The sequence below is a fragment of the Camellia sinensis genome, chromosome 9 (genome assembly GCF_055761805.1).
Source record: "Camellia sinensis isolate YWXY chromosome 9, ASM5576180v1, whole genome shotgun sequence".
In the NCBI taxonomy this organism is placed as follows: Eukaryota; Viridiplantae; Streptophyta; class Magnoliopsida; order Ericales; family Theaceae; genus Camellia; species Camellia sinensis.
In genome coordinates, this window is record NC_138969.1 from 98,041,008 (window position 1) to 98,066,239 (window position 25,232).

Consider the following 25,232-nt stretch of genomic DNA (forward strand, 5'->3'; position numbering starts at 1 on the left):
TCCCAAGTCTCCCACTAAAAGTTAAAGCCCCATAAGCTTGCCAATTTCATGAGCCATTGGATCTGGCCACCACTGGCTGATTCTTATTTCGCCAAGTACCAAATTCCCACCTTCAAATGTACAATAGGCAGAGGTAGGCCTCCTATCATCAAATGTGCCTAGCTAATCTACATTAGCAAAAGCCTCTAGCCTCAAACGATCATGGTTGGAGAACAAGATTCGTTTACCTAAAGTGAATTTAAGGTAATCGAATGAAAATATAAACACACTGTATGAGAATTATGGATAAACTGACAAACAACCCATATTGCATATGCAATATCCGATCAAGAGTGAGTGAGAGAGAGATATTAGTCTCGCTACAAGTATTTGGCACTTTCCCTTATCCACTAGATCACCAACACACACTACTACTAGAGAGAGGTATGCAACCCATACTGCATATGCAATATCCAATCAAGTATTAATGATTGGCCTCAATAGGAGTATCCGTTGGTCTATAACCTAACATGCCTATTTCTTCAAAAAAGTTTAGATGTACTTTATGTGACAGATAATAATGCTCTTATCTAATCTAGAAATTTCAATCCTAAGAGAGTATTGCAATGATCTTTGATCCCAAACTCCTTGGCTAGAAGTATTTTGAACTGAGGCACTTCATATCATTACTTGTCAACTATGTCATCTGCAAACACAATAAGAAAAGTGATCTTATCATAGGAGCAAAAGTCTTTTGATACCTTTGCAACTAGCCTTACGCTGTGTTTCTCAACTATTCTATTTGCTCTTTGCTTGATAGTGAACACCAATTTGCAGCCCAAGGTAATTCTCAGTTGGATGAGAGACTAACATTAAAGTGTCATCCTTGCTCAGAGCTTTTATCCACTCTGCCATAGCATCTTTCCACTTGGGATTAGTAAGTGCTTTCTCCTATTAAACAAACACATAGTAAAGGATGAAAGGCCCACCCTCTCTATAGCTCTAATGCTACCTTGGTGTTCTACTCCGCCGTCTCTGGCAATCTTTGGCTATTGAAGTGCCTACCATCTTCCTAGAGGTCAACAACAAACCACCTCTAATACCTTAAAACCTACACATTCTTTCGTATTCTTCGAGACTCTCAAGTGAGAATTGGCGTGGAGGACGAATTGGTTTGGAAAGGGACCTTGAATGGCTTTTTGTGGGTCTTTTTCTTCTATGATTCCTCGATTGGAGGATGAGTTATGGATTTCAATTGGAAGAGGATTTGGAGACCTAAGGCTCCTTTCAAGGGAGCCATCTTGATGATGGATAATTTGGATGTATGAGTACATTTGTGTGGGGGAACTTATATTGGCGCCAAATTAAAGGTGAGGGGAGTGTTAATAATCTCATCCTTCACTGTTTAGTAGCTAGGGAGGTGTGGAGCTCTGCGTTCTCGATTTTTGGAGTGGAATGGGTGATGCCTTGCTCAGTCCAATATTTGTTTGTGTCCTGGAGTGGTGGTTGTCCGAGAGGTAGATATCGAAGGGCATGGAAGGTGACTTCTCTTTGCCTCATGGGCTGCTTATGCAGTGAAAGGAATCAGAGATGTTTTGATAATTGTGAGAAGTCTATTTTGTTTGAAAGGCACTTTGGTTGTCCCCCTGTTTGTTTCATTTATTATTATTTATTATTTTTTTGTGGTTTATGGAGAATTTTCTATTCTTGTTGCACAATTTTGTTGATTTTTTTGGAAGAGTTGTATGTCCCTGTAGATACTTAGATGGGATTCAATTTGGTCTTCTAGAAGAATGATATTTAATGAAATTTTACTTATTACAAAATATATATATATATAATTTTGTTGAAATGCTACACAATGGTTACCTTCTGCGTATTAATTTTTTTATTTTACTTTGAATTCAGGCAGAGAAGCCCACATTGTCAAATATTAATTTGGATATAGCAATGGGTAGCTTGGTAGCTGTTGTCGGAAGTACTGGAGAAGGAAAGACATCACTCGTATCGGCAATGCTTGGAGAGCTTCCTCCAGTAGCAGATGCAAGTGTTGTTATCAGAGGAACAGTGGCTTATGTCCCACAAGTTTCATGGATTTTCAATTCAACTGTAAGTGAAAAGCATGCTTGTTTTATACTGATCTAAGTGTCTAAGCAAAATATCTGCCATTTTAATACTTCCTGCGTTCTGTGATTGATCACAGCCAATATAAGTTATAAATATGTAACCTACATGGTTCAAGTGGAAAATGATCTCTATTTTTGAAACAATTAGGTCAATTTGGAGTACGTTGTCCACTTGGTGTTAAGGGCTTTATATCTTATAAGTTTGTGACATTCAATTTCACTTTTCAGGTACGTGAGAACATATTGTTTGGGTCTGTCTTTGAGTCTGCAAGATATGAGAAGGCAATAGATGTTACTGCATTACAGCATGACCTTGAATTGCTGCCTGTGAGTACAAGTTCAGAGTAATATTACTTCTCTCATGAATGTGCAGTAGTCTTATATTATTATTGATGAGTTGCTTGTAACCTAATGTTTTGTGTGTCTCTCATGTCTTATTTACTAGGGAGGTGATCTTACTGAAATTGGTGAAAGAGGGGTTAATATTAGCGGTGGTCAAAAGCAAAGAGTATCAATGGCAAGAGCTGTATATTCTAATTCAGATGTTTACATATTTGATGATCCTTTAAGTGCTCTGGACGCTCATGTTGGTCGGCAGGTAATTACTTCGTTTTAATTAATAATATTATAGTCACTCATTATCATTGTTGCATTTAGTTTCTACTTGTTGAGTCTTAATTTTGTAATATGCTGTTATATTTACAGCCACATTATTCCTTGACCTGTGGGCTATCATTTTTTAGTCAAGTTATTCAGTTTCTATTTTAACACAAATGCATCTTATAGATGATTTTTATAATATATATGTGTGTGTGTGGAAATGTCTCTAGTGAGAGATTAAGTAAAAACCCTTGTAGAGAGCTACTGTATGACTGATGTTAACTGTTTCTTTGTAAACTGAAATTATGAAATTTTTGCTGCATGAACGGAGTTGTTGTATGGATGTAGCATAACTTCTTTTTCCTTTTTCTTCACTTTCCTTTGTTATTGACCAGTGTCATTTGCACCTGCAGGTTTTTGAAAAATGCATTAAGGAAGAATTAAGAGGGAAAACAAGAGTTCTAGTCACAAACCAGCTTCATTTTCTTTCACAAGTTGATAGAATTATTCTGGTCCATGAAGGTATGGTGAAAGAGGAAGGAACCTTTGAGTACCTGTCAAGTAATGGTGTGCTCTTCCAAAAACTGATGGAAAATGCAGGAAAAATGGAAGAATATGTGGAAGAAAAGGAAGATGATGAAAATGCCAGTCATGAAACCTCAAAGCCTGTTGCTGATGGACTGACCAATGAGTTGCCTAAAGATGCAGCCCAAACAGATAAGAAAAAAGAAGGAAAATCTATTCTTATTAAGCAGGAAGAGAGGGAAATGGGTGTTGTCAGCCGAAAAGTTTTGAAGAGGTAAGACAGTGAGCAACTTGTCATGTGCACCAAAATGCACTCTCTTGTTTATCTTCTCTTCATCTGCTATAATTTACACTGATGCCTACAGAAAAAAAATATTTATATACAAATAATTTCTTTTGAATTACCAACATGCCCCGGCTTGTTCTAAAGTCTAAACTGCCACACCCCAAATCCGGGTATGACTGGTCGTGGCCCACAGGGACTCAGCCTAACGCACACGTAAGCCTAACCACTAATCCATAATCACATTGAGCAACTATACAAAAGTCCAGTAATAAATAACCAAACTTAATCCAGTGACATGCCACAAGTATAAACGGCAAAACCAACCGTAATCAATACCATCCAAACTTATGGGATATAAACAGCGCACATATCAAAATAATCCTAAATAAACCTCAATAAAAATAAAAAGAAGTATGTACAAACTTGACATAACAATCTAAAACAAAATAAATGTATGTCCTAGAGGTCCATGCAATCGAGTCTCAGCTACGCCATGAGTCCACCCTAAGTCCTTCTAAAACCTGGAAATGATAAAAACTAAGTCAGCTGATAGCTCAGTGAGTAGCAACATGAATAGTAAATACAGTTTTGAAAACATGGCTCAATTTCAAAATAAAATATATATCACAGAAACTAGATTGGCATACAGTTTGGTAAATACAATCTATGTCACACCCCAAATCCGGGCATGACCGGCCGTGGCCCACAGGGACTTAGCCCAAGGCACACGTAAGCCTAAACACGAATCCAATCACATTGAACAACTGAACAATAGTCCAATAATAAATAACCAAAACTCAATCCAGACATGTCACAATTATAAACGGCAAAATCAACCGTAATCAAAAACCATCCAAACTTATGGGATAATAACAACCCACATATCAAAAATAATCCTAAATGAACTTCGATAAAAATAAATATAAATATGCACAAACTTGACATAACACTCTAAACTAAAGGAATGCCCTAGAGGTCCATGCAATTGAGTCCCCGCTACGCCATGAGTCCACTCTAAGTCCTTCTAACACCTGGAAGTGATAAAAACTAAGTCAGCTGATAGCTCAGTGAGTAGCAACATGGATAGTAAATACAGTTTTGAAAACAGGGTTCAATTCCAAAATAAGATATATATCACAGAAACTAGATTGGCATACAGTTTGGTAAATACAATCTGTTTCAAAAGAAGGTTCCACAATTCAACACTTAAAATACTCATGTCTCGCAAGAACATGATAAACGACATTTTTCACTTAAAACAGATTATAACATGAACACCAATACTTTTCTGGGTACCAATAAAAACAAATAATCTGCCACACATTTCTCAGGCTACAAGCCCCGTTGGATCCAATACCGAACTAAGAGTCATCCTCAGGGTGGCACCTGGGCCTTTTCTCAAAGACGATCCGATTGAAGGTCACCTAGTTGTTTTTAAAGGTCTGTTCCTTACAATCGTTGAGCACTAGAGTCATCACGGCCCAACCCGGATCTGTTCCCTAGTGGCCAAAGTCACCACACACAGTGGAATAATTTCCCTGGACTAAATACACACATGGTCCCAATAATCAATACACATCAGTTTCGCAAAACATGGTGGTTCATCATTATAAACATGAGACCAAAACAAATAGTTTACAGTATGCCAAGTTCACACATGTTTCAGAAATAATTTGATTCAATTGATAATATAATAATTTATCAAAACAGTTTAGTCTTGAAACAACAATTTAATTTTCCAACAGTTCAGGGTAGGGGAACATTTATAAAAATATGTAGCATGAAACTACTCACCTGAAACGCAATAATATAATCCTCGAATAGAGTGTAAAAGTCCAACTAGTGGCCTGAACCAAGTATAAAAACTGCGCGTCACAACTAATTTAAAAATACTAAAAAAAATAGGAACTAAGTAATCTCAAACTAAAACGCACTAACACGGCTCAATCCAACTCACCGTTACTCTTAAATATTACCTAAGTTCATATTCTTCAAGGTCTAAAATCACCCAAGACATAGATTCCGACCGAAACTTAACTAAAAATAACTTTAAGATGAAACAGTGTTTTAAACAAATTTTCCCAATCTATTCGCTAACTTTGAAAATTACAAAATCCACTCCACGCTATTCGAAAAATTCCAATAACCTCCAGATATGATCTAATATATCCTAAGTTTCAAACCCAAATGGTTTCACTTGATTTGCTTATCAAAATAATTATCTACAATTTATTATATCCAAACAGGTTGTTTTCTGCAGCACTTTAAAGAAATTGACGGTTCTCTTAATATACACGAGCAATCAATGCAAGGCCAAAAACGTACGAAACTAGACTCATAACCGGTTCTAATGACACTAATTTGATAATTTTTGGATTTATACCCAAAGAGAACAACAATCCCGAATTTACTGTTTCGGACTGGTTTCCTGGACAGATTTGAATACCTCAATTTATATGGATTTTGACTCCCAAAAATTATGAAAAAATTCAGATATGCAATTCAATATGTAATTGATCTACTGTAAAAATTTCAGATTAAAATTCATCCGTTTGATATGGTTTCTTGATTTTTAAAGTTAGCGATTATGTGCAGAATTTTTGGACTAAGATTCACACCGATTCTTTATACATGAATTTAACTCCTTAGATTTCTTAACAGCATATATATATACACAAAATACATACACCTACAATCTCTCCATCAATGAATTAAATAACAATATTATTAGGATAAAGAACAAAGAAAGAAGAGAAGAAAACCTAGGAAGCCACACAGCACAACACACCCAAAGCTCTCCTTCTTGGCTACAACAATAATCTTGATGATTGAAAAACCCCTCTCTTTTCTTCATAAACCCACGGCTGCTAGGGCTGCTAGTGTTGTGGAAAACAATTATAACAAGAGTTAGGGTTTGTGTTTATTTTATTTTATACTAGTTGTGGGCACACTTAGGTTAAATAGATAGATAAATATACAAAATACATATATAAGTTACATGCAATTCAAATGGTAAGAGTCTAACTTATTAATTTTGTGGTCTAGAGTTCAAGTCACACCCTCTTCCCTATTTTTTTTTTTTTAATAATAAATCTTGCTTCTCAATCAATGACTTTCACCATAAATTTATTTTAGGTTTAAAATTAATTAAAAGATCCTCCAATAATACTTAATTTGCACTTAAAGATTCATAATAAAATATTTGAGATTTGTAAAATTATTATTTAATTATTTACTTAATTTTTATATTCGGGTTCTCACAATCTATTTCAAAAAGAAGGTTCCACAGTCCAACACTTAAAATACTCATGTCTCGCAAGAACATGATAAATGACATTTTTCACTTAAAACAAATTATAACATGAACACCAATAATTTTCTAGGTACCAAGAAAAACAAATAATATGCCACACAGTTCTCAAGGCTATAAGCCCCGTTGGATCCAAAATCGAACTAAGAGTCATCCTCAGGGTGGCACCTGGGCTTTTTCTCAAAGACGATCCGATTGAAGGTCACCTAGTTTTTTTTTTAAGGTCTTTTCCTTACAATCGTTGCGCACTAGAGTCATCACGGCCTAACCTGGATCGGTTCCCTAGTGGCCAGAGTCACCACACACAGTGGAATAATTTCTCTGGACTAAATACACATATGGTCCCAATAATCAATACACATCAGTTTCGCAAAACATGGTAGTTCATCATTATAAACATGATACAAAAACAAATAGTTTACAGTATGTCAAGTTCACACATGTTTTAGAAATAATTTGATTCCATTGATAATATAATATTTTATCAAAACAGTTTAGTCATAAAACAACAATTTAATTTTTCAACAATTCAGGGTAGGGGAACATTTATAAAAATATGTAGCATGAAACTACTCACCTGAAACCGAAATAATATAATTCTCGAATAGAGTATAAAAGTCCAACTAGTGCCCTGAACCAAGTATGAAAACTATACGTCACTACTAATTTAAAAATATTAAAGAATAAGAACTAAGTAACCCAACTCACCGGTACTCTTAAATATTACCTAAGTTCATGTTCTTCAAGGTCTAAAATCACCCAAGACATAGGTTCCGATTGAAACTTAACTAAAAATAACTTTAAGATAAAACAGAGTTTTAAACAAGTTTTTCCAATCTATTCGCTAACTTTGAAGATTACAAAACCCACTCCACGCTATTCGAAAAATTCCAAAAATCTCCAGATATCAACCAATATATCCTAAGTTTCAAACCCAATTGGTTTCACTTGATTTGCTTATCAAAATAATTATCTACAATTTATTATATCTAAACAGGTTGTTTTCTGCAGTACTTTAAAGAAATTGACGGTTCTCTTAGTATACACGAGCAATCAACGCAAGGTTAAAAATTCAAGAAACTAGACTCGTAACCGGTTCTAATGACGCTGATTTGATAATTTTTGAATTTATACCCAAAGAAAACAACACTCCCGAATTTACTGTTAAAAACCAGTTTTCTAGACAGATTTAAACACATCAGTTTATATGGATTGACTCCCAAAAATTATGAAAAAATTCAGATATGCAATTCAATATGTAATTAATCTACTGTAAAAATTTCAGATTAAAATTCATCCGTTTGACATGTTTTCTTGATTTTTAAAGTTTGTGATTCTGTGCAGAATTTTTGGACTAAGAATTACACCATTCTTTATACATAAAACACTATCCCAATCTGCCAAATATTTCATAGCCATGCCCAACACATGTACCTACTTCACCGATTTGATCCATGAACTACTTAGCAACTCACAAGAAGAAGAAAAAGATAGTGAAGGAATAAAAATAATAAGGGATTTACCTTGCCAATGGCCACCTCAAAACTCAACAAAATTTTCACCCAATGACCTAGACGTCTCTCTCCCTCCCTTTACCTCTCACGACTGCTCAGAAAAGTTGTGGGAAAACAATATCATAAGAATTAGGGTGTGTTTATTTTATTTATACTAGTGGTTGGATACACCTAAAGCATGTGTAGGTCAAATAAATAGATAAATATACAAAATATATGTATAAGTTATATGCAACTCAAATGGTAAGAACCTTATTTATTAATTTTGTGGTCTAGAGTTCAAGTCACACCCTCTTCTCTATTTTTATTTTTATTTTTATTTTTATAATAAACCTTGCCTCTAAATTAAAGACTTTCACCATAAATTTATTTTAGGTTTAAAAATTAATTAAAAGATCCTCCAATAATATTTAATTTGTACCTTAGAATTCACCACCAAAATATTTGAGATTGTAATATTATTATTTAATTATTTACTTAATTTTTATATTCGGGTTCTCACATAAACAATTAGCTAAGCACGGACAATTGTAAGAAGGTGCTATGTGTGTCATGTTGGAACAATTTGTCTTGAATTCTTCAGTTGGTGGTCTTCGGGTCTTCAAAACATGGCGATGAACATATCTTTGAAGAACAGAAATTTGGTGCTTCAAGACGCGTTACTTAGCATATTTGCACCCACCAAAAGGTGTGCAAGGGTTTACAACAAATTCGCCTCTAAGATACAATGAAGCCTGATTTAAAGATCAAGTCTATCGGTGTCTGCAATGACGACAGTAGATCAGAATACTCTTGATATAATCATGAAAACCAAGACACTGATAATCAAGTCTGTAGAATTTGATTACCAGTAAGAAAAGAAGAAACTTACTTAAGAAACTGTTAATCGAAAACTCTAAATCAAGAGGGAGAAAGAGAAAGAGAGAATTGCAGGAATGCTTTATGAATTTTTTGGATGATTGAAATGGCTGATTTCGCAGCCTATTTATAGGCCTTGATGCATCTAATTGAATAGTCATGTCCCTTGATCGCATTTGATCAGATTTGACCGTTGGATCGACGATCTATGGTGCAGATCATTCTCACACCGAATAGCAGCCTTGGTTTGAAAGATTTGCTCAAGTTATGCTGAGATATAGGTTCAAGCAAAGTCAAGCTAGTCATACTTTATTTGTGAAACACTCCTCACATGGTAAGACTACAGCCTTCATTGTTTATGTTGATGATATTATTCTAACAAGGGATGATGTTGAAGAGATCCTTCGGTTAAAGGAGTACCTAGCCAAGGAGTTCGAAATCAAGGACTTGGGCAATTTGAAGTACTTTTTGGGCATTGAAGTAGCTAGGTCCAAGGATGGCATCTTCATATGTCAAAGGAAGTATGTACTTGACTTACTAAAGGAGACTGGGATGCTTGGAGGTAGGCTATGTGATACACCTCTAGAGCCGGGCCAAAAACTGAGTGAGGATCAAGGGGGAGAGCCAGTGGACAGGGGTAGATACCAGAGGCTAGTGGGTAAGCTCATATACTTATCTCACTCACGTCTAGACATTGCCATTGTGGTAAATATGGTTAGCCAGTTTATGCATGCTCCTAGAGCTGCACATTTAGAGGCAGTTATGAGAATTTTGAGATACTTAAAATCTTCTCCTGGAAAAGGTCTCTATTTCTCAGAACATGGTCATCTTGGTGTGGAGGCATTTATTGATGCGGATTGGGCTCGATCAGTCACTGATAGACGATCAACTTCTGGGTATTGCACATTTGTTGGCGGCAAGATCCAGTGCAGAGGCAGAATTTAGGGCTATGACTCAGGGTGTATGTGAGTTGTTATGGATTAAGCTGTTATTGAGAGACTTGGGGATTCATCAGATTGATTCCATAAGGTGGTATTGTGACAACAAGGCGGCGATCAACATAGCTCATAATCTAGTTCAGCATGGCAGAACCAAGTATGTGGAGATTGATAGACACTTCATCAAAGAAAAGCTTACCAGTGGAACCATATGTACTCCATTTGTGAAGTCTGTGGACCAACTAGCAGATGTTCTCACCAAAGGAATAGGGAGAAAACCATTTCATGACATTCTCAACAAGCTGTGCATGAAAGATATCTTCTCACCAGCTTGAGGGGGAGTGCTAGAATAGGAAACAATATTTCATATATTTTATTCTTATTTGTTTTTCTTTGCGGTAATGGGCTGGCCCATAATTCATTCCTAATGGCACTCCTGTAATTACGCTTTACTTTTAATATCAAAGGGGATGAGTTATCTCTCATTCCCTATCTCTTTCTCTTCTCTAAACTTACAGACAAGTACTGGGAGCATGTTTTGCTCGCGGCTTGGTCGTGGCCTGATCGTGGCTGCCATTCCTCTTAATCACGGGGGCGATTACATGTTCGCTGGTGTGATGATGCAGACAGCCAAGCTGCTTTTTCAGACTTTTACAGGCTTCTTTCTTCTCTCCACGTGCTAAGGAATGATTTTCTTCATTCTTTTACGAGACAAACAGCAGTCTTTGCCCATGCTTGCAATCATAACATTGCACATGCTTGTGCACATGTTTGACCAACCAATTGTCCACTTTGTAAACAAAGACAAAATCTGATTAATCCAAGATAGATATAGAAAATCAATCACATGATTTAAGAATCTATGACTTTATCAAATATTTCAAGATGGATAAAACAAAATCAATAACCATTAAGATAAAAAGAAGTGTGTTTTGCGAGGAATTTTGTCAAAAACAACCAAGTCATAGGATAAGAATCCTAACAGTTGAGTTGTTGTACAGCCCCTTGTGTACTTGATGCACGTTAGTTTTTGTCAGTTCTGATGAAATTTTTACTTGCCCAAAAATAATAATAGCTTTTAGGTTTTTGTTTAGTTGCTGACATAATAGGAATTTATTAGAGGATATGCCTTCATATAATGACTTTGTTCATACAATTCCTTTGTCTAACTTTATGATGGTGGTACCATTTCACCTTCTCCTGTACTCCTGACCATTCCAAAATGTCCATGTGCAACTGATGGATCAAGCAGTTACAGTGATTGTACTTGGTTTGCTTCAAGAACATAACTAGTCTGCATTTATTGGTACTGATTATTTATTTATTTATTATTTTTGCTTTGGTAATTATGCAATTAAATGTCATTCCAACATTTTCTTTGTGTTTTTCATTTGACCAATTAATAAATTCAAAATCTATTGCATTAATTTCTTAATGCATCGGCATGGAGTCCTTTCTAGATTCCCTCACTATGACTCATAACTTGTTATTCTGGAACCACCTTTGCATGATACTAGCGTAGCCCCAACAAAATAGCAATCTCAGCTCTATTTATCGAATCTAAGCAATTTTATTCTGTCCAACTATGTCCCAAATTAAAATTACATTACCTTTTTAAAAAAAAATGCTGAGGCTAAAATATCCCTAATTAAGAGTTAAGCAGCTGACCCACTAAGTATAGGTTCTGCATAGAAAAACTAAATTTCTGATGGAAGTAACAGACACAAAGTCCCAATGAGAGGACTATGGACTGATTGTATTAAAGTGACCTTTTAACTTGGTCTTCCTAGGATGTGCAGTGCCTGAATAACTTATCTACATCTGCTGCATCAGAAACTAGTAAAAAATACCGTAATCTTTTAGTTTCATGATGCAGTGATGGGTGTCAAAATGATGTTTAATACATTAGTAATACTAGTGGTTAAATTTGTTGATGCAAAAATCAAATGTTGTGAGATGTCCGATTCAATTGACTGTGTGATGAAATTGTCTATTGATTTTGTCAATCTCAATATTCTTTTTTGCAGGTATAAGGATGCATTGGGAGGCCTATGGGTAGTTATGATACTCTTCACATGCTATTTCCTAACAGAAGTTCTACGAATTACCAGTAGCACATGGTTAAGTAAGTGGACAGATCAAAGCAGTTCAAAGCGCTACGGGCCTGGTTTCTACAATCTGGTTTATGCACTTCTATCATTGGGTCAAGTATGTCTTTCAATCGGATGTTAATTTGTGTCATTTAGATTTCAATTTAATTGTCATTAAATTTCAATTGACCTATCCTATGACTGTGTGGCATCAACTCTAATGCTACTGTTTCTTGTGTAACTTTGGTGCCTTGATTTAAAATTTTAGTGCTGCAAAGAAAACATAATGTCATAGCTGATTATACATTTTTTGGATTCAGGTTATGGTGACTTTGGCAAATTCATTTTGGTTGATCATCACAAGCCTTTATGCAGCAAAAAGGTTGCATGATGCAATGCTTAATGCTATACTACGAGCTCCAATGGTCTTCTTTCACACAAATCCCCTTGGACGGATTATCAACAGATTTTCTAAGGATCTTGGTGACATAGATCGGAATGTTGCAATGTTTGTGAATCTGTTTCTGCGGCAAGTATCACAGCTCTTGTCAACATTTGTGTTGATAGGAATTGTGAGTACAATGTCCTTATGGGCGATACTGCCACTTCTACTTTTGTTTTATGCAGCCTATCTATACTATCAGGTATGCAAAAGTTATTATTTTATTTTTTTTGTGTTTTTATACTTTTCTGAGAACATAACCAGTTTTGACCTCATGCACGCATCAACAAACAGGAAAATAAATAAGTAATCTCTAGGGTTCGACCCTTGTAACAAATTAAACCCTAACTTCTTAAAATTTTCGCTATAAACCTTGAATTGCTAAACTGATTCCACTTCAAACCATCTGTCCATCTTCTTTTAAAGTCACTAAAAGAGGAAAATTTGCAGTACATGTGGCATCATCTCATTCCCTCTTTTTAATTGATGCCAATCCCAACTCCAATTTAACTACTCCAAATCACAATCACCCTTTATCAACCATTAAACCACCCATCTCAATCCTATCATACACCTAATTACATTGTATCAGCCCCAACTTACCCTTCCCTTTACTCACCGTTGCTCCATCCCTTCCCCTTCACCCAATTTGACATATTCAAAGTTTCAAACCACTACTAGTGCTGACAACACAAACCCATTCCTCAATATATATTTTTATATATGTACTGGTGGATAAATTAGTCTTGAATTCTTCAGTTGGTGGTCTTCGGGTCTTTAAGACTTGGCAATGATCTTGTTTATGTAGAACATAAAATTGGTGCTTCAAGTCGCATTACTTAGTCGCTTTCCTAAAGACAATATTTGCATCCACCAATAAGTGTGCAAGGGGTTATAACAAATTTGCCTCTAGGATACAATGAAGCCTGATCTAAGGATCAAGTCTACCAAAGTTTGCACTGATGATAGTAGATCATAATACTCTTGATATAATCAATAAAACCAAGACACTAATAATCAAGTTTGTAGAATTTGATTACCAGTAAGAAAAGCAGAAACTTGCTTAAGAAACTCTTGATCGAAAGCTCTAAATCAAGAGGGAGAGAGAGAATTGCAGGAATGCGTTTAGGATTTTGGATGGATTGAAATGGCTAATTTCTCAGCCTATTTATAGGCCTTGATGCATCTGATCGAATGGTCATGTCACTTGATCGCATCCAATCAGATCTGACCATTGAATCGGTGATCTATGGTGCAGATCAATCTCACACCGAATAGATGCCTTGACTAATCACACATAATCACGATCGGGTGCCATCTCAACTGATGTGCGTTTGTCTGGCTATTGTATGTCCTGATCCAGGAGGGTGTATAGGAATGTGTCTCATATCGCCTGGAGTTGCCCCATATGTGCTAGTTATAAGGCTTTAATTTCCCTCTCCTTAGTACTTGGGTTTTAAGGAGAAGTGTGGGCTGGGCTTTTCAACTTAGTATCAGAGTTTGGTTAGGCCTGTGACTGGTAGGTTATTTGTTCAACTAGTGTATTGTGGTCCAGGAGAGTGTGTTGGTATAGCGATCTCGGGTTTACCCTTGTTGTATAGTGATCCAGACTTGTGTCTGTAGATGTTGGTAGTTGACTATTATCTTGTTTGCATCCTCTTTACTTCATATTTGAGTTATGGGATGTGTTGGGTAGGTTTGTTTCAGGTTGGTTGAGTTTAGAAACCAAAACTAGTTGCCCAGATTTTTGTCCTGTACGCTCGAGCGGCAATGTTGGCGCTCGAGCGGGGAATACACCCTTCCAGTATTTGTTGTGCAGTGTTGTACGCTCGAGCGTAGGGTTGGGAGCTCGAGCGGAGGTCTGGTTCTGCAAAAGTGCTGAGCGAGTGCATTCTGCGCTCGAGCGGGAGGTTGGCCGCTCGAGCGTAAGTCTGTGAGTGGCCGCTCGAGCGGGGTGTTTTACGCTCGAGCGGAAGACTGGGTTTAAGTTTCGAAGTTGTGACTTTTCAAATCACTTTTTCACTTTCTCTTCTCTCTCTTACTTTTCCAAAATCACCATTGTTGAGCCTCTCACTCTAGACTCTACCTTCTCTCTAGGTTTTGATCTAGTAGGAGTGATTTACTCACCTTTGGCCTTTACAAAAAAGTTGTTGATCGTCGAGGGCTTCATTTTAATCTGAAAATCTCGGGTTTTGGAGCACGTTGGGTTTTGTCGTCTTCTCCTTTGGGACTCCGAATTTGAGGTAGGGATAACCTACTCCTCTCTATGGGTTTTGTCTTTAAATTTTGGTATTTTGAGATGTTGGGCTTGGTTGGGTAATTTTGTAAAAGTTTGGGGCTTTTGTGTAATTTTACAAAAGTCGGGGTTTTATTCATAATAAACCTAGATGCATGTTTGGCATAGAAAAATGGAATGATTGTTGAATCATTGATGAAAATGGAACCTAAGGGTTGAAATGTTAATTATGGGAATTGACCTAATTACATTGTTTAATTAATTGGGATAATTAATTGAGAAGAATGAGGAATGAAATGTTGATCGGATATCCATTGTGCGTTTATTTTCTGTTTAGAAATAACTGCTTTGGGCTATCGGTGGAGGATAGTCGTGATTGTTGTAGACAATGCTTGATGATTAAGTAAACTGAAACTAATCAATGAAATGTGTCATGGAACTTGACGGTTGATAGAATACATTAATTATATGTATTGAGTGATTGTATATAGAACCTTTGTGTTTGTATGCGTTGTGTGTAGAGGAGGAGATAGGGGATGTACTCCGCGGTTTAGGGGAAGATAGGGGATGTACCTCTAAACCGGATAGGTATTGGGAGGAGATAGGGGATGAACTCCGTAGACAGAGCTCATATGCTTGTCTAGAGAAGTGAAGATAGAGCTCATATGCTTATCTTTGTGAAGTGTGGATACAGCTTGTATGCTTATCTGTGGATATTGTTGATATACATATCTGTTGTAGAATGTGGATATAGCTTTTACGCTTATCTGTGGATATTGTTCTTATACATATCTGTTGTAGAATGTGGATATAGCTTTTATGCTTATCTGTGGATATTGTTGTTATACATATCTGTTGAAATGATGATAGAGCTGACATGCTTATCTGTTGAAAAAGGGAAAATGAAAAGTAAATGGGACTTGTAAGTCGTTGACATAAATATGTAATTTATGTGATTGTATCAGTGTTGACCAACTATCAATTGCTAATGTTTTAGTCATTGTCCATGGTTGGTTTAGTGTATCTCTACTGGGCTGTGGCTCACCCTATATGGGAATATCATTTTCAGGTGCAGGAAGCATGCCACCTCCAAGGACATAGCTGGGAGGCTAGAGGCGGACATGTTTTGTTGTTTTACTTTTGATGTATTACATATAACTTCAAGCCAAGGGCTTAATGTGTATCGAGTTAGTACTCTTTGTTGTAACCAAGTGTTAACTTGGAAAGCTGTAAGCCCGTAGGGCATTTTGTTATGATGTTAACATGTAATACTTATGTAATGAGACGCTAATGAATAATAGAAGGTGGATTTGTTTATACGTCAACGCATGTCGTATTTGATGGGTTTAATGTTATTATTTTGAGGGCGTTACAGTTGGAATGTGTCCCACATCGCTTGGAGTTGCCCCAGGTATTAAGGAGAGGGAAACTGGAGCCTTATAACTAGCACAGATGGGGCAACTCCAGGCGATTTAGGACACATTCCAACACACCCTCCTGAACCACCACAACACACACTAGCTAAACAAATAGCCCACCAGTCACAGGCCCAACCAAACTTTGATACCAAGTTGAAAAGCCCAGCCCACACTTCTCCTTAAAACTCAGGTATTAAGGAGAGGGAAACTAGAGCCTTATAACTAGCATAGATGAGGCAATTCCAAGCGATGTGGGACACATTCCAACACACCCTCCTGGACCACAACACACACTAGCTGGACAAATAGCCCACCAGTTACAGGCCTAACCAAGTTTTGATACCAAATTGAAACGCTCAACCTACACTTCTCCTTAAAACCCAAGTATTAAGGAGAGGGAAACTGGAGCCTTATAACCAGCACAAATGGGGCAACTCCAGGCAATATGGGACACATTCCAACAGGATTCAAGTCTCTCTGTTAGCATTTGGTAGTATGTCCCCGTTTGATTTTTCGCTCTCTGTTTGGTTGTTTGCTTCTCCTTTTGTTTGGTTCTTTGTTTCTCTCCATATGCAAGACGGGGTTGCAAGTGAGGAAAGGTGTTAGATAGCTTGATATACATTGTTGGGTACGTTTCCTAACAGTTTAGGCTTTTGGAAATTTTAGTAACTTAACAGATTGGGCATGTTTGTTATTGTGTACGTGTGTTTGTGTGAATATAAGGTTCGATTTTGTCTTATTCAGTTCACAGTTGTCACAAATGGCAATATGTGGTTTCTTAAAATTTGTGATTCAGGGTTCGTTTGGGATGTGGGTTGGCTTTTTGGCTTTTTCGCCATTTTAGCCTGGGGCTAAAAAACCTCGTTTGGGATAGGCTTTTTGGCTTTTTTGACTTTTGTGAGAAAAAATGAAATAATTATGGTTTGGATGTGACATTTTGTCTTATTGGGCTAAAAAGTCTATTTTGTCTTTTTGTGGCTATTTTAGCCAAAAAGCCCCATTTTAGCTTATGCCAAACGGAAGGCTCATATGCTTTGAAACACTTATCTGTTTACCATGTCTATAAGTCCAAATCACTAAGCCCTTGAAAATATTTCTTCTTTTGTTTTCACTTAAGCTTTTTCTTTTGTTGTAGAGTACATCGCGTGAGGTGAAGCGTTTAGATTCTATTTCCAGATCTCCAGTGTATGCACAATTTGGAGAAGCATTGAATGGTCTGTCAACTATTCGTGCATACAAAGCATATGATCGAATGGCCAACATTAATGGGAAATCCATGGACAACAATATCAGATTCACTCTTGTGAACATAAGTGCAAACCGCTGGCTTGCAATCCGTCTGGAAACATTAGGAGGCCTCACAATTTGGCTTACAGCAACCTTTGCAGTCATGCAGAATGGAAGAGCAGAAAACCAGGAGGCATTTGCTTCTACCATGGGTCTGCTTCTCAGTTATGCTTTAAATATTACAAGTTTATTAACCGCTGTGCTGAGACTTGCAAGTCTGGCTGAGAATAGTTTAAATGCTGTTGAGCGGGTTGGCACCTATATAGATTTGCCTTCTGAGGGTCCATCTATTATTGAGAGCAATCGTCCCCCTCCTGCATGGCCTTCCTCAGGATCCATTAAATTTGAGGATGTTGTCCTCCGTTACAGACCTGAACTTCCTCCAGTCTTGCATGGTTTGTCCTTCACAGTAACTCCAAGTGACAAAATGGGAGTAGTTGGGAGAACTGGGGCTGGGAAATCTAGCATGCTCAACGCTTTATTTAGGATTGTAGAACTGGAAACAGGTAGAATCTTGATTGATGGCTATGATATTGCAAAGTTTGGATTGACAGATCTCCGCAAGGTTCTTGGTATAATACCACAAGCACCTGTTCTGTTTTCAGGTATGAATGTCGTCAATTGTGGGTTCATTGGAATAGTTACCAGTTGTAGCTAGTGAAACATCTAAATTTTTCTGTGTAGCTTGATTTGATATGGTATCATCTTCTCTATCATTGTATTTGATATCCTTTTGAATATTTGTTACTCTTAATAGGGAACTGTAGTAATTTTATTGCTCCAGGCACTCATCAGCTAAGATTGAAATTTGATTCTGTTATTGATTTTTTGTTGTTATGTAATGTAACCAAAGTGACAGTTATACTTAGTTGGGAACATGAGGGAGGAGGTTTCTAGATCCCACGGATGTCTATGCATGCATGAATATACCATACATGTCATGTTTTATGTGTGTGTCGATATTAATTGCTAAAAAATAACGTGACATGAAGAGGAATTGTTAGATGGCAATATTCGAAGTTCAGCAGTTGGTTACTTAAAATGTCATGGTGCAGGTGCCTTGGATTTTCCTTCCAACTTTATGGGAGTGGATTAGAATTGAATTAGCTCCAGTTTTGTCAAATTTTGGATTGAGAAGAAGGGGCCACCTATTTTGGAGAAATGTGTTTGTGAACTATAATACCTTACATGAAAACTCGAAAGGAAGAAAAGACAATATATATAGATATAAAAATAATAAAACCTTATATGTCAACTACTTCACACCTACTGTAGTATTCTGCTAACCTCTATTTGCATTATCTGTTTGTATTTTGCCTTAGAGATCACCTGTGATTCTTTTGTATTTATTGTGATGAGAAAAGGTTTGATAGCCCTTGTGTTGACATCATTCTAAGAGATTGGTGAAGAACCTTCTATCATCTTTGCTTCCTCAAATAAAATGAAGCCTATAAAACTATTTAGTAGTTTGTATTAATCTTTAGTTACTCCTCAGGTTAAAGCATCCATGCCAAATTATTTATTCCATAACAATATTAAGTTTCTTTGACAAGTGATTTAAAAATAAAAAATAAAATCTTTTCAAGTCATTATGATTTAACAAAAATGTTTAAATGATGATTCCTGTATTGTATATGTGATCTTTGCTTTTATTTTGTTCAGGAACTGTGAGATTTAATCTTGATCCTTTCAGCGAACACAATGACGCTGACCTTTGGGAGGCTTTAGAAAGGGCACACCTGAAAGATGTCATCAGGAGGAATTCCTTAGGACTGGACGCTGAGGTATATGCTCATATATTTGCTTCACTGAAGCTTTATAATTTTTGGTTTGGCGTGGTAAATTTCTTCTCAACAGTTGTCCATCCATGAATGATGTTAATTGACATGTCATCCAGATTCTATTGTCTTTCGGTTGTTAACTAAACGAAGAAATTCTTTCCTTGAAAGTTATGGAGGATTTCTTTAATTGAAAGTTACAGTTGTCAATTGCGGTGGTTTCATGATATTAGTTTCAATATATGGTCCGTCCTTTGATCTCTACTAGTATGTCATTTTTACACTGTTTGGTAGGGTGGATGAATGGAAAGAAAGATTGAAGAGAAGAGGAGGAAAGGAATGTTTTGTTTAACCACTTCTTTCTTTCCTTACTAAACCAAACAAAAAAAGGGATAGGCAGCTTCCTTTCCTTAGAGATACCTTTTCCATCCCTTTTCCCTTTCTTCCATGGTGAGTCAGCGGCTGGAAGTGTATTCTTTTAATCGTTCAGCTGAATTATTCTAGAGGAAGAACTTATGCTTGAATAGGCCGTGGATTTTCTCGTGGTTCTCTCATTTGACCTCATGGATTCTACTGTACAGGACTGATTCTTTCTGTGTCTCCCCCCTTTTTTCGGTAATCCTTGACTCTTTCTGCTAAGTTTGGTCTGGTGGAGTTGGGCATTTGTTTCAAATCTAAAGATGACCTTCTTTTAATAGATGATAGGGTTTGATGTGCTCAATCCTATGTACAGATATTTTTATAATTCAGATATCTATGAGAAATAAGGATGCATGCGGAAGAGAAGTGTTTACTAGGCAATGTTTGGTTTGTCAGAAAATTATTTTCAAGCTCAAGATAATTGTTATTCTTTGTTTAAAAGAAACATTAGTCAAATGATTTAAGCATTTGTTTAGGACCTATGTTCTTCTTGATTGAGAGTGTTAGAGATAATAAACATTCAACCCTATCCTTAGGTGCTGGAATATCTAGTAATTTTCATTTTTTATATCTACTTCAAATATTTATAATGAAATACTCCAGATCTAGAATGATTTAATCTTGCTGATACCTGCCACTGTGTTATGCATCTCTGCATCTATTTTCATGGGTTAGTCTTGACTGGAAAAATACCACAACGAAGTTATTGATAAACAAATATAGGGGCAATACTCAATGCTAGTCCTGCAAGTGTCAGGTGCTGGGAGAAGTAGACTGTTACCAATAAATCCTCAGTATTATTTGCGCAAAGTGGTTTGCCATTGAACTCGAATTTGAGTTCTCATGCCTGGCAGCTTGAGCTTTTAGGATTGGGGCAGGCAATGACCCCTTCTTAACAATATTAACAGAGATAGTCTTCGATATGGTTTTCACTGAAATGTTTTGAAAAGAGCTTCTTCCTTTAATTTTCAAGACTAGTTTCTATATAACCTCTTATGCTTTAAAACTTCAAAGAAATTTCAACTTTTTACTAGACTAATTCTCATTGTGGTGTGTCCAGGTCTCAGAGGCAGGGGAAAATTTCAGTGTTGGACAGAGGCAGCTGTTAAGTCTTGCTCGAGCATTGCTTCGCAGATCAAAGATTCTTGTTCTTGATGAAGCAACTGCTTCTGTTGATGTTAGAACTGATGCTCTTATTCAGAAGACAATTCGAGAAGAAATCAAATCTTGTACAATGCTCATTATTGCACACCGTCTTAATACCATCATTGACTGTGACCGAATTATTCTGCTTGAAGCTGGTCGGGTATGTTTTACTTTATCGTTCCCTCACATTGTCTTGGTTAGAAGTTTACCCAATTTGGATTCACATTACGGTATCCATCGAAAGACTTATAAATTGATTATTGATCTTCGGTTTAGTGTGACTTTCTGTTGATTTGTTGTTTTTGTGTTTCTGTGCCTTGTGTCCAGGTTTTAGAATGTGCAACCCCTGAGGAGCTGCTGCAAAATGACGAGAGTGCTTTCTCTAAGATGGTTCAGAGTACTGGCGCCGCAAATGCTCAATATTTGCGCAGCTTAGTACTCGGTGGGGAAGGAGAGAACAAAGTGGAGAGAGAAGAGAGCGGGCAATTAGTTGGGCAGAGAAGATGGCTTGCCTCTTCTCGTTGGGCTGCAGCTGCCCAGTATTCTCTTGCTGTCAGCCTCACTTCGTCGCAGAATGACCTTATACAGTTGGAAATTGCAGATGAGAGCAATATTCTCACAAAAACAAAAGATGCAGTTATAACTCTGCAGGGAGTTTTGGAAGGGAAGCATGACAAGGTCATTGAAGAGACCCTTAATCAATACCAGGTTCCTAGTGATAGATGGTGGTCATCTCTCTACAAAATGGTTGAAGGTACAAATTAAATATCGTCAGATACATTAACCATTCTAGAAATAATATTTATTTTCCTGGTGCTATTAAAAATTGAAATTGAGAATTTACTGAAGAAATTTTTAATGATTCTTCCTGACTGAAATTTGTTTTCATTTATGTTTAGGTCTTGCAGTGATGAGCAGGCTGGGTCGAAACAGGCTTCACCAATCAGGATATGGATTTGAAGATGGAACAATTGACTGGGACCGTGTTGACATGTAGAGAGAGAGAGAGAGAGAAGTACCTCGCTCGTTCCAAGTTGCAACATTTGATATTTAATTATAAACTGCTTGCACCTTCCTTTTCAAAGATTGTACTACTATTGCCTGTTCTACCTTCTGATTTAGAATAATATAATGTCCAGTTTTGCAGTAAGTTGGTTCGTTAGTTTGGGTAGTCAGTGATGTCTGATTTGCAGTGCTGCTTTTGAACTCTAACTCACTGCCTTTATGCTTGTATTCATTCCCAAATGGTAAATTTAACATTGGTACGAGTAGTTTTTCTTCAGCAACTCTATGTTTTCATCACAATTTTGCTTAACAAAAAATGAGTTGCAGTATATCACCATTCAGTCATACAAAATCAAATCATGTCACCTCATAGCACAATCAAGCTTTCTTCAAGGCTGTGATAATAATCAAAGTTGTAAGAGTTGATGCCCAGCCTGCAACAGCTCGTCATATTAAGAATGTAAAACTTGCATGGACCCCTCTCTATATATATAGATAGTACTTCGAAACGTTTCAGCATGTATATAAAAACAATATAAGATTAGGGATTAAGTATGGATTTTGGCTTAGTATGTATATATACTACTTTGCGCAATTGGTCAATCAGAAAGGAATACATGACCCTTGCTTTTCTCATTAAAAACAATTCAAACAACATTTTTACTAGGGGTGTTTGGGATTCAGTTGCGGTTAGAAAACCTTTAATCCATCATCCATTTGCCGGACGGGCAGATTGGAAAAAATCAATCCGCATCTGTCTGCCGAATTGATGGATGCAGATCGAACGAATTGGCGGATAAGCGGATGGATGCGAATCGGTTTGGCAGTTTAAACTTTTATAAATTTTGAACATAATAAAACTTTGAACATTTTTTTTTTTTGGATAATAATCCAACTCAACATAACCAAACGATCATCAAATAAATTGTAAAATAACAATAATAAATGCATATAAGAAAATCATGCATTATTAAAATTATTTTATTACTTTTTTTTTATTCAAAAACTATTTAATTTGATTTTTTTAAAAGATGACAATTAAATCTTATATTTTCCACACAAATATCAAATATCAACCTTTGCCATTTGATAAAAGGATTTTCAAATTGAAAATACAACAGAATATCTAAATTCCTTTTCAATTGAAAATACAAACAGATCTAAATAAATTGAAAATACAAAGTCTTATAAATTACTAGGGGTGCTCATGGTTTGGCAGTTTGGTTGCGGTCAAAAGAATCTCAAATCTGCCATTCGTCCAAAATTAGGAGGATTGAAAAAAATCAATCTGCAACCGTTCGCTCGTCATCACACTTCCCTTCAAAATGCCGCAGATCAGTTCGGTTCGATCAATTTGGGCGGATCAGAATATCTGTTGCTCACTCTTGATTTTTACAAATCAGTCAATTAAACAATTTTGAAATCGAATCCCATGAGTTGTGCAACTAAAATTCCTTAATGCTCTGACATTCTATGCTTGAGATGACAATTGAGAGAAGACGGGACTTGAAATTGATTTCCAATTTGGTAGTTAAAGCCTAATTTTTGTTTATGAAAACTTATCCTCAAGAAAATTACATTTTGAGTTGTCGACTATTTGGCATCGAATATCAATGAAACTTGTACAGACGACTAACTAGGCACAAATTACTTGTGGGAGAAGATAGGGCTCAAAACTAGTTCCCGATTTGATAGCTAGAGCCTAATTCCCGAATACAAAAACTTGTCCTTAAGAAAGTTACATTTTGAGCCATCGGACACAATAAAATCATCCAACGATGTTGGATGTGAACAAAACTTGGCACACACAACTAAATAGGCACAATTGACTTATGAAAGAAGATGGCACTCGAAACCGGTTCCCGATTTTGGTAGTTAGAGCCTAATTTCAGTTTATGAAAAAATGTCCTTAAAAAAGTTACATTTTGAGCCGCTGACAAACTAAAATCATCAAATGGCATCGGATGTCAATGAAACTTGGCACACATGACTAACTAGGTACAAATAACTTGTGTGAGAAGATGACACTCAAAAGTCTAATTCTTGTTCATGAAAAAATGTCCTTAAGAAAATTCTATTTCGAGCTTTCAACACACTAAAATGGTAAAATGGCGTTAAATGTCAACGAAACTTAGTACACATGCCTAAGTAGGCACAAATGACTTGTGGGAGAAGGCGACACTCCAAACGGGTTCCCGGTTTGATAGTTAGAGCCAAATTCCAATTTATGAAAACTTTCCTTTCAAAAATTTCATTTTGAGTCGTCAACGCACTAAAATTGTCAAATGGCATCGGATGTCAATCAAAGTTTGCACACATAGCTAACTAGGCACAAATGACTTGCGGGAGAAGATAAGACTAGAAACCGGTTCTCGGTTTGGTAGTTAGAGCCTAATTCACTACTATGAAAAACTTGTCCTTAAGAAAGGTACATTTTGAGCCGTTGACACACTAAAATCGTCAAATGGTGTCGGATGTCAATAAAACTTGGCACACACGACTAACTAGGCACAAATGACTTGTGAAAAAAGATAGGACTTGAAACCGGTTCTCGATTTAGTAGTTAGAGCCTAATTCCCATTTATGCAAACTTGTCATTATGAAAATTACATTTTGAGCCGTCGACACACTAAAATCGTCAAACGGTGTCTGATGTCAATGAAACTTGACATACACGACTAACTAAACACAAATGACTTGTGAAAGATGATGACACTCTAAACCAGTTCTCAGTTTAGTAGTTAACGCCAAATTCCAATTTTATGAAAACTTGTCCTTGAGACAATTACATTTTGAGTTGTTGACACACTAAATTTGTCAAATAGTATCGGATGTCAATGAAACTTGGCACACACGACTAACTAGGCACAAATGAAATATGGGAGAAGACGAGACTTGAAACTGGTTCCCAATTTGGTAGTCAGAGCCTAATCCCTGAATATGAAAACTTGTCCTTAAGAAAGTTACAATTTGTGCCATTGACACATTAAAATCGTCAAACGGTGTCAGATGTCAATGAAACTTGACACACACGAATAACTAGGAACAAATGACTTGTAGTAGAAGACAACACATGAAAGTAGTTTCCGGTTTTTAATTTAGAGCCTAATTCCCATTTATGAAAAAATGTCCTGAAGAAAATTCTATTTTGAGCCCTCGACACACTACAATTGTCAAACGGTGTCGAATGTCAACGAAACTTGGCACACATAACTAGGCACAAATGAATTGTAGGAGAAGACACACTCGAAATTGGTTCCCGATTATGGATTTA

General features: G+C 36.6%; 1 protein-coding gene and 1 long non-coding RNA gene across 3 annotated transcripts in view; one reads left to right on the top strand and one right to left on the bottom strand.

The window, feature by feature from the left end:
* Positions 1-22,103, top strand: part of LOC114291031 (ABC transporter C family member 2) — a 73,929-nt gene extending 51,826 nt beyond the window's left edge. For both annotated transcript variants that reach the window (XM_028235019.2, XM_028235020.2), the window contains exons 18-28: positions 1,888-2,088; positions 2,334-2,432; positions 2,551-2,703; positions 3,119-3,504; positions 12,164-12,344; positions 12,547-12,870; positions 17,458-18,214; positions 19,272-19,393; positions 20,868-21,113; positions 21,281-21,707; positions 21,853-22,103. In XM_028235019.2, coding sequence (XP_028090820.2) covers positions 1,888-2,088; positions 2,334-2,432; positions 2,551-2,703; positions 3,119-3,504; positions 12,164-12,344; positions 12,547-12,870; positions 17,458-18,214; positions 19,272-19,393; positions 20,868-21,113; positions 21,281-21,707; positions 21,853-21,950 — 2,994 coding nt within the window. In that variant the 3' untranslated portion in view covers positions 21,951-22,103. The remainder of the gene's footprint in view (positions 1-1,887; positions 2,089-2,333; positions 2,433-2,550; positions 2,704-3,118; positions 3,505-12,163; positions 12,345-12,546; positions 12,871-17,457; positions 18,215-19,271; positions 19,394-20,867; positions 21,114-21,280; positions 21,708-21,852) is intronic.
* Positions 4,283-6,406, bottom strand: LOC145798699 (uncharacterized). Its single transcript, XR_014340123.1, has 3 exons — positions 6,279-6,406; positions 5,311-5,363; positions 4,283-4,547 (listed from the first exon to the last, which is right to left on the bottom strand). It is a non-coding gene; the product is annotated as an uncharacterized LOC145798699 (long non-coding RNA).
* Positions 22,104-25,232: the final 3,129 nt, after the last annotated feature.